Genomic DNA, 14,400 nt, shown 5'->3' on the forward strand with positions numbered 1-14,400 from the left:
AGGTATTGTTGTTGCTCCAAACACCCACACTGTGAGGATATAAACTAAACCAAACATTTACATTTGAGCTGTACATGAGCGGATACCTCGTATAGCCGCTGTTCTGTCTCTGTAGGGGGGCTCGGAAGTTTTCAGTGTACGGCTGCCAGAACAACATCGCGTCTCATCAGCCCTCTCCTCACTTCTCCTACACATAAACACCACTCGGCCCGGTTCCGACGACGAGGTCCAAACGGGAGATCAGTGTTTCATTCATGTCAGTGTCGAGCAAGAAGAAAAGTCCAGTCCACAGAAGATGGCTGCAGACCTTTTGCACTCTCTGGTCAATAATTACGCACCGCTCGGACCCTGGACGTGGCGCACTCTCAAGTCTGGTTTTCTGAGTGGGGCACACACGCTATTTTGGCCCTGAAAGGGAGGGGGAGGTGGAGGGGAGGCCCGCCTCATGACTTAAAGTCCTTCTGTCTGACTCAGGAAATTCAGAATATGGACATAAACACACGACAGTCAACACCAAATATGCAAACATCAAAGAACACAAGGGAGTAACTTGACTTGTCTAGCATGGACAGAACTAAAATTCATGTTGCATAAGTGTTGGATAACACTTGTTCATTTTAAATGAAGGATTTGCAATGGACAGCTTGTAAAAAAAAAAAAAAAAACTAATAAAAAAAATCCCCCCTTCAGTTTAAAAATATATGAATACAGTAATTACTACAATAAAAAAAAAAATCAATCAGTTCTTGTACATTTGAATAATGTAATAAATAATATGTTTTTAAATTCAGTATGTATATAGGTGTACAGAGGCCGTTTTAGCAGTCATCACTCATGTGTTCCACATTTAGTGTCACCAAAAGCAAATTTATCATGTAACTCTAGTTACATAAATGCACAACTGAAAACTGCTGTGTTGGTTAAAGAAGCAATGATCAGGCGAGTAAAGACTGAAGCTATTTGGTCACAATGACACCAGGTGCATTTGGAGGAATAAAGGTGAGGCTTTTACGCCTAAGAACACTACCAAGTGTCAAGCATCGTGGTGGTAGCATCGTGCTCTGGGGCCGTTTTGTTGCCAGTAGTACACTAGACAAATTAGCTAGAACTTTACCTCAAATCAACATCTAGATGGTTGAAACTTGAAGACAGTTAGGTGTTCCAACAGGAGGATGATCCCAAACACACACGACAACTGGCTTTGTAATAGATAAAGTAGGGTGACATTACATTGCTGGAGCAGGCTTCCCAAAGCCACGACCTCAATCCTATTGAAAATTTGTGAAAGAGCCCTAAAAGCCAGATCCTTACCAAGAAACCAACTGATTTAAATGAACGCTATACCAGACACCAGAAGCTTGTTGATGCCTACCACTTTGCCTACAAAGCACTTTGAATCACCTTGTTGTTGAATTGTGCTATACAAATAAACTTGCCTTGCCTTACCAAGAGAGTGTAGTTGAGGTGCGACTCACTAAGGGACATTCACCAAATATTAGTGACATGTGAGCACACATCACCTTATATGGTTTACAGAATATCCCAAATAAACTCAAACCTGTGCATTTCTTTGTAACTAAAGTCCTTAAAGGTGTATGCTGAACAATCATTTCACCCTGCAAAAAGAACCGTTACAGTAAATACACTGATTCTCATTTAGCACTTGTCTACTCTACCTGCTCAAGTGCTTTCTATCCAACATTCCCACACATTCATACTCCGACAGATGGATTGGAGTTAGATAACTTGGGGTTAGTATCTTACCCAAGAGCTACATGCACCCCAGTTCAGGGAAATCATGGAAAGTCTAAAAACAAACCTTCCTTTCCGACCAATAACACCCACTTTTCATAACAAGGTCTTCTTGTTCTAGGAAATTAAAGCCAATTTAAGCAGAAAACTGTCAAAAAGTCAAGATTTCCAAGCCAGGGAACAAGCACGGTTAGTTGTTACCTGCAAAACACAAGAGTTGATTTAAAATGCAAATTTTAAGTATGTAAAACTGCTAAAGTATACCACATCCATCTTCAACAGTGTAACTGATATGTTTTCCCAAGTTGGGAATTGTTTTGAGGACAGACTCAGTATGAACTGCAGGGTCTTGGCAGGTTGTAGATGAGTGCAGCAAGGCCAGGGGGTTTTACAGGTCAGACAGTATTCTGGGACTCTCTTTAGCTGTTCCTAAATTTACAGCCCAGAGGACAGATGGATACATGAAATATAGCACCAGTTTCACAAATAGCTATGTTGCATAAGACCTAAATGTTATCTTTTATTCCATGTGTGGATTAGCCCACTTTCTTAACGTTTCTTAACAAGTCCACGATCTCCCACCTGCTGCTGCTCTTTGCGGGAGAGCGACAGCTGGAAAACCCACTGCTTTATCAGACAGTAAATTAAACTCCTGGTGTTGATTGGTTTGTCAAAGCAAGGATAAAATCCTGACGCACATTTTCACCAATTTCTCGCAAAACAAACATAAAACCGATCACCTGTGCAGCTCAGAATAAAATTGTTTTAGAATAAAATAACTGCTAAATATTAATCAGTAAAGTAATTTTGCATTTTTGATGCTTTCATACTGAGGTGTTTGCTGAAATTGAGTGGTTGTGACACAGTCACACTGTGTAAATTTGGGATGAAGGGACTCTTTAAGGGACTACGAAACATTTATGATACTGTAGAGGTTTGATCACTGATCCTGGATCAGATAAACTGCAACATTCTGTTAGCATTTAATAGATCTATTCTGTTGAATTGCATGAACAACACTCCTGTGAGGAGGTACAGACCCACCCATGCACGGTATTTCTGCTCACTGCCTTACCGCAGCACTTTCTTATGCTGCAGAAATGAAGAGAGGCGGGGCTTATCGTGATCTGTACAAGTTCTTTATTTTATTGTAAGCACAGCTTTGTAAATGCACAGAGGAAACAACAGTGAAAACTAGAATGTTACAAGAAGAGGAAGGAAAGAAAGACACGAACAGGAGAAAAGTGACACATGACTTGTTTCTTTTTTCCCAGAGCTGTAAATAATAAATTTCTACAAATTTCTCAGCAGAGATAAACAAAATAAGTGTGTGAGAGAGAGGGAAAAAAAAGAAAAATAAAACAAGGATGGGCACAGGTGCGCGCGTGCACCCCCCCTCTGGGGAACTCCCCTGAATGACACTGTTATTTGGATACTCCATTTTAATATCATATATAGATACATATCCACTATGTGATAATAAGCCATGTCCTGTCATACTTCATGTAGTAAGCAGCCATCTTTCTCCACGTGTTGCCCAGAACTGATGCGAGATTGGAGAAATGGAGGACATCATGGATTTATCTGAAAGGGGCAGACACTGTTCACATTAATTTAAAACCCCAGTCAGAGCACTCTGACAACAGACCCCAATAAAAAGTTATTAATCTTTTAAATTTCGTCTCATGCATAGCCAAGCACATAACGCCTCCTAAACTTTGGAATCTGTATGTACTGTATTTGCTATGAGCAGGCAGGACCCACTTTGACTCGTGTTAGTGCTGCGTGTGCTGGGGTCGGCCGGTCGTACCGTTCAGGCTCATCAGCACCTTTTTGAAACACGTGTTGACGTCTGAGTGAGAGAGAAAACTCCGGGTATTAAAAACCACTGCAGTAAAACCTCTCTGCGTAAAAGAAATCCAAACTATGACATAATGTAAAATTACATTCCCGTCTACCTGGCGCCCCCCTCCCTCAAGTTAATGAGTGTTCGAGAAGGAAACGAGGAGACAGCACCGCTGGAGGAATATTACCGCCCAGGGAAATGAGAACCATGCAGATGCACCACTTCCTGTTGACCTCGAGATGCTGTTCAGAGGGAATGTGCTGTGGATATGGAGCGGAGCGGACAGGACGGGCATTTAATATCTTCATCCTTGAGTGAGTAGTGACAAACCTGTGGAGGGTGTGACTGCATGTCTGTTTAAGTTTAATCCGAGTTTGAGGGTTCAGTTCAGTCAGAAGGGATCCTAAGAAATGGCGAGCAGAACTACAACTCTCCTCTGCACGTGTGATGACTGTGTGTACCTAACAGCTGTGTGTGTGGTGTATGTAGTTTGCTCCTGTGAATGCTTTGTTCTCAGTCTGTGTTGCTGTGTTCTCATGAACAGATGGTTTATGTTGGGTGGGCATAGCTGCAGTTCTGTAGTTGCCCTGTGGGACGGCGCTCTGTATCCTATAGGCCCTCGGTTGAGGGTTCGTTGCCGGTGGTGCCGGACTGGGCGCGCTTGATGTACAGATTCAACAGCTTCAGCTGCAGATAGAAAAACAGAAGAACATGAATTAAATAATGTGTGCAAGCCAAGAGATGCTAAAAATCTAAAAGGCGAGATTGCAGTTACTCCAGCTGAGCAGGCCGACCGCGTGCTGACACGTGGCGTTTATGGTTCCTGCATTATTTGGGCAAGTAATGTTTATCACATGACCGTTTTTGAAAGGTCGCCCTGGGATTCATCACAAATAGATCAGTCTGTAGCTGACAGACTCATCACTCATCTTTTATGGTTGTTGCCATCAACTGTTTATAAAGGATGGATGTAGCGATTGTAATGGCTCCGTGTCCTGATGTGAGTGCTTCACTTGAGCGTTTTTGTTGAGGACGCTGCATGCTGGTAGAGCGCCACGTTTTAAATCACCTACTTTACTTTAAACAGTAAACTGTTCACTTCATGTTATTTCCAGTAAGACTCTCGGAGATTATGATCATAACCACATCAGGAAACAATTTACAGAGGTCACAAATGAACTGATAAGAGGTGTCATTTTTACTTATACACTTGTATACAATTCTAAAGTATATTTTGCAACCAGAGGAGTCGCCCTCTGCTGGCTTTCAGAAAGAATTCAGGTTAAAGGCTTTGAATTCACTTTTCAGACCCTGAACCTACATCTGTATTTACCAGCGCTGGAGTCGTTACTCAAAAAAAAAAAGTAACGTGTTATACATTATTCATTACTTTTCATAAAATTGATGTACTACGTTATGTAATTAATCATCAGAGAAAGTAACTTTTTATACTACTTATCTTACTTTTGAGTTACTCAGCACAATAACCTGATACGTGCGGTCACACAATGACCAATTAACTGAATTATACAAACCTGAGGCCACAGTGCCACACACTGACACAAATGAGGACGCACATAGAATCTTCCTCTTTGTTTTTACATATAAGAACAAAAGACGAAAACTAGCGCCAAGAGACTTCAAAGTGATCGCCACTTTAAAAACAGAGGCTGCAAGCTTGACTGCTCATCATTGCCCGAGTTACAGGGCCTGCTGGGCTCGGGTCGGCCTTCACTCAGCTTTAAAATCACTCCAAGTTCTTGGCTAGCTTTGTGCTAGCTGCTGTCTTTGCAGCCGAAGTTATTAAGCAGTATATTGTAGTTGTTTCTGTACTCGATGCAGTTTGCACTTTACTATCGCACTCTTGTCTTTTGTGCAATAAAAATAAAAGTAAAAAAATCAGCTGAACAAAAAATTAAAATAAAAAGATGACTCTTGGTGGAAACCTGTTGACACGAGAGCTTGAAATGTATACACAGAAAGATCCTGGTGACCAGGATGAGAAACGACACATCTTTAGCGAGCTGGTTTACGATGAATTCAACTTACCTTGCTGCTGGACAGTTGGCTGAGGTGCGGTTTGAGGTCCTCTCCTATCACTGAATAGATGGCCACCAGGCAGAACACACAGGCTTTCCTCACGCTGCTCTCAGAGTTGTCGTAACCCTGTTCAGACAGAAGAACACAACTTACAGATCTGCAGTTCTTCATAACAATCATATTTATGCATGAACGTGAAGGCTGTGTGTGATAAAGCAGATGACAGACAACTACGATACTGCACGGCTGATACTTTCATCCTCCAAATGAACAGTTACATATCTGAGCTGCATGTTACCTGTATCAGTCCTGGTACAATCTCGGGCAGCAGGCTAATCAGGCCTTCGCGGGGAATCCTCTCCACTACTTTGGTCTGCATCTTGATGGCGGCCAGGTTGATTGGGTAATCAGCTGACTGGATAATGGGACACAACACCTTGATACACTGGTCTGGACTGATGGACAACGCCAACATGGCTGCTGTCTCCTCAGCTGCTCGAACCACCTACAGAAAAGCAGAGAAATATGAATATACAACATGACCAAGTGATAATCACAAAGCTTTTTTCCAGCTTTGATGATCCATAAATAAAATAAAGGAGTGTTCTGCACCACCGCTTCATGGTCTGATAATGCTTTGTGATAAAATCAGCTTCTCAGTGAGCAGATTAGCGTGGGTGTGGATAAACGCACCTCCTTGTGAGGGTCTTTATGAGACTCCAGGGCCTTCATGATGGTGAGCTCTGCGTAGTTCTTAAACCTCCAGGGCTGCTTGCTGAGAATCTCCCTCAGCACCCGCAGAGCCAGCGTTCGGATCACATGCTGAGAGAGGATTTAAGATAAAAGTGAGCGACTTTAGCTTTTTTTTTCTCTCCCCTCCCCTTTCATTTGGTTGTTGTAGATTTGAAATGAGTGTGTGTGTACCTCTCTGTCGCCCATCGTCTCGAGCAGGAGCAGCAGGATGGTCTTGAAGTGTTCGTCCCACACCTGCAGGGTGTTTTCGCGTATCAGTTTCTGCAGCTCACACAGTGCTGCTTTCCTCTCTTCTATGCGCTCGTTGTGATTGGATAACTCCTTGAGGAGCTCGGCCACCAGCTCCGACTGATCCAGGCTGCTATCTGTGAGGAGACAGGCGACAGAAAATAACCCACGTTAGCGATATCTCGAGGTCGTTATTTGTCCTTTTCCGCCAGAATGCTTTTGTGTACCATCAGTTTGAAGCTCCGAGTCGTCCAGGCTGGTGTCTTTGCGGCTGTGTTTGAAGGGAGAGTCGGACAAGTATTCGCGGGATACTCGGGGGCTGGAGGAGAGCAGGGGGGTGTTGAGGAGAGACGTTTTATTGTCCAGAGCCATACGCCCGCCGTCGCCCATATCTGACAGTCTGCCATCTGTCCCGCTGCCCCCCTGAAAACAAAGGTGGATTAAAAACAAAGCGAATGAACCAAGCAGTCAAACTCTAAAGAGTTCAAAAGTTCTGGTTTAAAAACAGTCTGAACTGCAGAGTTGTTTTATGTGTTTAGATGGTAAATACACCAAATGAATTAAAACAAACATGTCTCCGTTCGATTTCTTAAAATTCATTCATATATCAGGACATTTTGGATGAAGTTTCCTTTTTAGAGAGGATCTTGTTGTCTAAATGAGAGCGTAAGAAAACAAACACACAAACAAAAACAACTCTATCACTTAAAAAGGCAGACACATGAAGCACCAGGTGAGGAGCTGAGCAGGGTTTAAGGTGCTCTTATTTGTATGTGTATATTTACACTCGAGCCGCTAAATGCTCTAAGCTGGGGTTTGATGAGTCAGGTGTGCTGTGATTGGCACGTTGATGACATGTGGGCCACTTGGGTTTCAGTTGCATCTCATGGGGAAAATGTCAGGAGGTCACACCTCTGTAGTAGAGTACGCCGTGTCCTTAAAAGGAACCGGGGTCACTGCAAGGGGCTGCAAAATAAGACCTGGCATGTCTGAAGTCATAAATTTGTTTTGAACGAGCAGGCTACCTACACAAGCATCACAAAATAATAACTGGGGATGCTTTTCAGCAGCTAGGCTTAAATAAAACAAACAGGATTTTATCAGCAGCTGTAGAAGATTATTTTTCACAGTTATCGGTCCCATAAACAATGTATGCTTCTCACTCCCTGTGCTAACGGACGGGTGGTGGGGCAGATCAGATGTCAGCGTCCCCTACAGTACACCTGTGTGGGTGTTTCAGGCCTCTGCAAGTCTTGGAAAACATGTTGTAAGGTCAAAAGACGATATAATACTTTCTGAGTGCAGAGCTAAATGAGTGTGTCAAAACCTATTACAAAGTCTGAATACTCTGTCTTATCCTCTTTTTATTCTGGTATTTGCTTATTTTATCAGGAATAAAATCTCAACTCTCACACTTTTATACTACTGGCGAGATCGTGGTGTATAGCTGCTTGCGTTAGGACCGCACCATGGTGGTATTTTTCATCTGGTATCAAAATAAAGAGACCATTCAGAAGCCTGGTCACTATAAAGCAATTTGCCCACCATGCACTGCATCGTGGTGACTGCTCACGAGTCAAAGGCAACCCTATAATATACACTATATGGAAAAACATATGAATTCAAGTGTGGTGCTATAACTGGATGTCACCCTTTCAACAAGCCAGTTTGTGAAACTTGTATGTTTACAAATCCACCAGATAACAGCAAATCAACCCTTTTCCCCATTTCACCCGTCTCCATAATTTGGTTAGTAAATAGTTTGATCCTTTGCTCAAACTGAGGCTGCTAGCTTGTGTCTGGTTCTGACCTCTGGATATTTTTTGCTTTCGTCACTTTGCCTTTGTTAGCTTCTTTAGAAAGTCCGTGATCAGCTGGGTGACGGCACTAACATCAGCATAAAACTGCGCACCAGGAGCTTCACGACATGTTTCCATGGGTGAGCAGCTCCTGTAGGTGACTCACTGCTTTTGTCCATATAGTGTATTTATCAGCCTCAGTGGCCAGTCAACGGTAATATTCACTTCCATTTGTACTCGTTTCAATTGCTCGCCTCCAAGTTGAGAGAAGTTTAACTCCACACCTGCCCACTTCCCACAAGTTTATTGACATTCATGATCTCTGGCTGCTGCACCGCTGCTTGTCTCTTGCTGTGGGGGAAACCTCATGAAGGTAGAATCAAATAAAAATATTCGAAAATGTTCAAACGCCCCCATGAATTGTGCCAACTGTTACACAAACCACTCAGGTCTGGTTGTATTCACACCAGGAATTGAACTTATGTCCCTAATGTGTTGGCCTCCTCCACTCACCTCCTCTCCTTCTCGCCGCTGGACGGGTTCATTCATGTCTTCTTGGCTGCGAACGCTGAAGTTTTGGATCGCCTCTGTGACACCTTTCAGTGAGCTGTAGATGTCCTCTGAGTTCATGTTTTCTGTGTCATAGTCAAAAGCACTGCACAGACACAGTAAAAGATGCGGTGTAATTTGCAAGCTTACTTTTTTTCCCCCCACAGGCGTGTTTTTGGCCACAAAACACCCTAAAATACTGTTTACTGTATAACAGTGATTTGACAGTGTAAGACTAGTTGTCAGACAAGTGTTTACCTTGGTGAGAGGGTGTTCTGGGATGTGTTAGTGGGTGAAGTGACTGGACTGGACCAGCTGGCTGGAGATCGGGGGGTGTGACGTGTCATAGGGCTGCCCATTGGTGCCTGAGAAGGTAACAAAACAACAAAGAGGTACGCCATTATTGCTGCAGTATAATGACAGAGTTCAGGTGTAAACTGTGATTCTGAAGCATTCACAGTTTAGAGTCAGAGTATGTTTTACCTGTGCAGCATTGCCTGTGTTCTTCAGGTGGTTTTGAAGTAGCTTGGTGGCTCCATCCTGGAAGGTTTTGGGCAGAGCTGCCAGCAGCATGGTGAACTCTGGAGTGTTGAGCTGGAACAGGGCAATTAGCACCGACTGGGCTGCCTGTTACACACAAAATACACACTTAGACTTTGTGGACCAAACAGGGTGGCAGCTCTTGCAAGTAGTACTGTGGTTAACTATGGGATGCTGTGAGGTGGCATTTGAGACAAGGATCCTTTTCAATTTATGATTTTGAACTGAGATGCAAAGTTTATAGTTATGAGATAAAGCTTAAACACAAAAAACAAAACAAACCAAAAACTATGGTTGTCACTATCAAGCAAAATTTATAGTCCAGCAAAGGTGACGTGATTGCTGTGTGCTTCTTGTCTGCGTGCAGACAGGCATTTGCAGAAGACTGATCTGAAGCCAGGCAAAAGAATATGCTGTGGCAAAAATTTAGACAGTGTCACAAGTTTTAAACAGAGTGTGAATGACAGCAAACTACCGGAACGCAACATGAAATTAAAGAGAAAATAACAGGTAAAATGAAACAAAAACTTTCAGCTATTGGAAGAGAACAGCCAGTGCAGCAAGAAGACTGCTTGGCCTAAAGTTGAAACCATCTCTGCAGCTATGGAAAGGATACTCCACAGATCACACGATTTTCTTCCCATGGAAATTCCTAGTTCTGCTGGTAAAGCAGTGCAATAACTGTTTTTCAAACCTGTGGTATCATACACTTCGTCTGCTTTTGTTGTAACATCCCAGCCCGTTCTCACTCCCGAGGCGTAACATGTCAACGTTTTGTCACGTCCCGCGGCGTTCCTGAGAAACGCGAAAGGAGACCTTCGGCGTTCTTATAGTACGCCGCGGGTTATGGCTGGAATCCAGTGCAATGACGCTCCCGCGGTAATAGACGTTCCAGTCCTAAACCTAACCTTATCCCTAGCCCTAACCATAACTTTATCCTGATCTTAACCAGGACTATAATGATGTTAAATAGCGTGTTTCTAAGCGATTTGAAGAAAAGGAGCGAACATGTGTAGATGGAGTCCAGACGGTTCTCATATTTCCTCTTTTTTCCGAGGTCGTCATTTAGGAACGTGGTGGGTAGCCGGAAACGTAATATGTTGACGATTTGTCACCTAGCGTAAAATGTTACGCTTTGGGAGTGAGAACGTGTTGAACATCCAGATTCAACAGTCAGCCTGACTTGCTTCAAATCAATATTATAAAGTTTAATTACATCCCTCAAAAACAAAAGGGGCCTGTTGCAAGAGGACGTATTATGTTGTGTGCGTGTTTGTGAGACGATACCTTTCTGACGTCTGAGCTCTTGGGTTCAGTCGTCCAGGTGATGATGCGGGAAACAGCCAGCCGAGTCTCGCTAGAGTTCACAAAGTCCGGAGCTTCCATTTGTAATGTCAGTGTCTCGATGTACTTCAGAATAGCCACCTTCACCTGCAACGCAAACACACACATTTATACAAATTGTTAGGAAGCTGACCTATAATGGTGAATATGCATACCCAATATTCACCTGTAAAAACACAAATACAGAAACAACCAAACCCCCCCCCCCCCCCCCCCCCCCCCCCACACACACACACACACACACACACACACACACACACACACACAAGTGAGTCAGCATGTACAACCACAGCAGATTGTGCATCTCTTGCAGGTCTGAAAAATCAAATGATCCAATGAATGAGAGAAAAGTTTAAAATGCAGTCATGCGTTATATAGTACAAAAATAAAATCAATCAACATAAAAACAATGACAAATAACAATATTAAAGAACCAATAAATGGAAAAATTCAACTCAGCCTCTGAAACGCCACAACTGACTCCTGCCCTGATTGTCTTTCGTCTCTCTACAAATGCACCTCAGGACCAGAACTTCCTCCAAATCACTTAGCAGCATCGTGCGCGCCACATAATTGCTCCCCCCGGAGCGCACTGACCTGGGAGGACTGGCTCCAGGCTGCGGCCTGCTCGTCTAGAGAGCAGGCGTGGCGCCGCGCTCTGGGGGGGAACAATTTTACCCCGGACCCTCCCCTGCCTCGCCCGCAACACGAGCTCCGCACAGGCTTCAGAGAGAGAGAGGAGAAGCACCGCGTCAATCAACGGAGAGAGACAGGGAGACGAGGACGGGGGAGGGGTGGGGAACAAGAGAGGAAAGCAGGCAGGAGGATGGAGAGAGTAGAGGAGTAAAAAGAGATGGGGGAGTAGACCTGGGCGATACTGAAATTACACTGTATGGTTTTACAAAATGAGTCAGACTCATACTGTGATACTATCTAAGCCAATTCTTACATGTCAGAGGGGTTGGATATAGCAAAATATTTAACAAAATTACTATGAAGATGTAGTTAAGTCTTCAGAAATGCAATATTTGCAGCAGGTAGTGAAATTCTACTGTTCGTAAGATCCTTTATTGCCCAAGCCTAGTGGGAAAGGAGAGGGAATAGAGGGAAACAGGTTAAACATCAGGCAGAAAAAGGGTGTGGGAGTAGGCAGGAGCAACACGGGAGATAAAAGGGTAAGAAGGGTTGGGAGCAAGGAATAAAGTAGTAGATAATCAGGGGAAACGAAAGAGAGGTATGCTGGGTAAAGATGAAAAAGGAGTTTGAGGAAGAAAGCTTGAAAGTAGCCAGTGGAGTGGCTCGATCAATCGCTATCCAATCACAGCCCAGGATTCAGGGTTTTGGGACGTAGAGCCAGCAATGGGCAGGCATGTAATAATATTAGCACAGCAGTCAGTTGAATTTCCAGCTTTGTGTGCATGCTACTCTTGCACAGACATTTGCACACTCAGCTCTCTCACATACACACTAAACAGACATGTATTATATCAACTTGTCATTTACCTTGAGGTTGGGCGTCTGTGTTTGGTCCACAGTGAACCTCATGAGAATGGTAAACTGGAGGTCGTTGGGAAAACATTCTCTGCAAGACAAAAAAACCCACAGATTTAGATTTCACGTTTTGTGCCATAACATGCATCGTAAAAATAAAGTTCAAGGACTGTCAGCAAGTAAATAACCGAGTAACCACTGTGCCAGATGCAAAGTGGTGATTTGTGTGACTGCTTCTTCTTCTGCACTTTTACTAAACATTTGAAATAATAGAGATAAAAAAGTGCTGACTCTGAAGGTTGCTGCTGGTTTTTGGAGGAAAGCACTCACTGTAGGACTCACGCCAAGAACACTTTACAGCAGGGGTGTCAAACATAAGGCCTGGGGCCCGGAAACAACCCGTCAGAGGCTCCAACCTGACGTGCCAGAATAATTTGAAATGTGTGGAAAAATGTGAAAATTACAAAAGAGGGCGTCAGAAATTTCAGACTGCAAATCTTTTTTTTTTTTCTAGTTTTTTTCCCTCTCAGTTTTAGTCTTACTGGCTTCTTTAAACTACTATAATACTTTAGGAAAGGCAGACATACTATTGAAATTACATTTATTTTTCTTAAGAAACCTCAGGAAGTAAATTTTTATAAACAGATGATGAGTTTGTTATTTCTTTAAGGTCATACCACCTGAGCAGTCCTGATCTCATCTAAAGCTAAGCTACACTTAATAAAGTGTATAGTTAGTGCTGGATCTGGTGCCCCTGAATCCTTCCTTACTTATACTGCAATAGGCCTAGCCTGCTTCAGTGTTCCCATGATGCACTTAGCGTTTCTTTCTCACTCACATTTTTTCACTCTATCTGCGGTTATACACCACTTTGCATTTGATCATTAGTTATTAATATCTCTGGCTCTCTTCCACGGTGGAGTTTTTGTCCCATCTCCCTCTCTTCACCCCCTACCAGTCGCAGCAGATGAACCTGGTCCTGCTGCTCCCTTCCCACTGTCACCATGTGCTTGCGCTCACAGGATTACCGTAATTCCCGGACTACAGAGCGCACCTGATTAAAAGACGAATGCTCTAATTTTAGAAAGAAAATCAATTTTGTACTTGTACAGACTGCACCGGATTTTAAGCCGTATGCGTTTCACTCGTAATATTAGATATTTACACAGAAATATTACACGTGAGGATTTTTAACGTTTAATTTAATCCGTAAGGTAACATAAACATGGTAACATAAACGTTATGGTAACATACAAAAATACATACTGCAAATGCTTTTTTTCCTCGAACAGCGCCTGTAACACTGCTACCTTTAAGTATATGTACGTATCAGTAACACACAAATTACGTTGCTTATGGTTTTTTTACGGAACAGTGCACAAACAACATTACAACGTCTCTTAACAACCGGTAAAAATATATACCGTATATATACTACTTATCAATTTTATTGGTCTACTGTTACCAGGCAAAATGTTTTTGGCTGCATGAAAAAAAATATGCATTAGCCGCATGTCAGTATACGCCGCAGTGTGGGAAAAAAGTAGCGGCTTATGACCCAAAAACTACAGTATTTGATTGTTGGGGTTCAAACTGAACTAAATTTATAGGTTATCACTCAAACATTTTACTTGTCCGGTCTACGTAATGATCACAATGGACTGTATATAGACCACAATGTGTTGGTAAAGTAAGATAAAAAGCCACTTTTTAAAATCTTGATTTGTACTTGCTTGTCTGTATACGAATGTGCAACTCACCTTGTGACATCCAGGGCTCTCTGCACTTTAGCCTGCACGGATCCCAGCAGGTCCGCTCCCATCTTCTTCAGAAGCTGTGTGAGCAGGACAAACAACCAGTCCTGCAGATCGTCCTTATGGACCTGGATGAAATCTACCAGTGTCTCCAGGAACATACTGAACACCTAAACACACACACACACACGCGCACGCACACACGCACACAGAGTCTAGGTGACAAACTGAACAACTGATCACTTATTCTTAAAACACTTCATGCGCACATGCACATGCATACAGGCACTCCTGCATTGTTTTA

General features: G+C 43.0%; 1 protein-coding gene across 1 annotated transcript in view; it reads right to left on the reverse strand.

The window, feature by feature from the left end:
• Nucleotides 1–2,880: 2,880 nt before the first annotated feature.
• Nucleotides 2,881–14,400, reverse strand: part of clasp2 (cytoplasmic linker associated protein 2) — a 67,234-nt gene continuing 55,714 nt past the window's right edge. The window contains exons 29-40 of the mRNA XM_080862926.1: nucleotides 14,103–14,266; nucleotides 12,355–12,433; nucleotides 10,795–10,938; nucleotides 9,451–9,594; nucleotides 9,226–9,332; nucleotides 8,932–9,073; nucleotides 6,847–7,042; nucleotides 6,563–6,756; nucleotides 6,332–6,460; nucleotides 5,937–6,143; nucleotides 5,648–5,764; nucleotides 2,881–4,285 (exon numbers count right to left, since the gene is read on the reverse strand). Of these exons, the coding sequence (XP_080719052.1) occupies nucleotides 4,208–4,285; nucleotides 5,648–5,764; nucleotides 5,937–6,143; nucleotides 6,332–6,460; nucleotides 6,563–6,756; nucleotides 6,847–7,042; nucleotides 8,932–9,073; nucleotides 9,226–9,332; nucleotides 9,451–9,594; nucleotides 10,795–10,938; nucleotides 12,355–12,433; nucleotides 14,103–14,266 (1,701 nt within the window). The 3' untranslated portion in view covers nucleotides 2,881–4,207. The remainder of the gene's footprint in view (nucleotides 4,286–5,647; nucleotides 5,765–5,936; nucleotides 6,144–6,331; nucleotides 6,461–6,562; nucleotides 6,757–6,846; nucleotides 7,043–8,931; nucleotides 9,074–9,225; nucleotides 9,333–9,450; nucleotides 9,595–10,794; nucleotides 10,939–12,354; nucleotides 12,434–14,102; nucleotides 14,267–14,400) is intronic.

Source organism: Rhamphochromis sp. 'chilingali' (genome assembly GCF_963969265.1).
Source record: "Rhamphochromis sp. 'chilingali' genome assembly, chromosome: 17".
NCBI classification, from domain to species: domain Eukaryota; kingdom Metazoa; phylum Chordata; class Actinopteri; order Cichliformes; family Cichlidae; genus Rhamphochromis; species Rhamphochromis sp. 'chilingali'.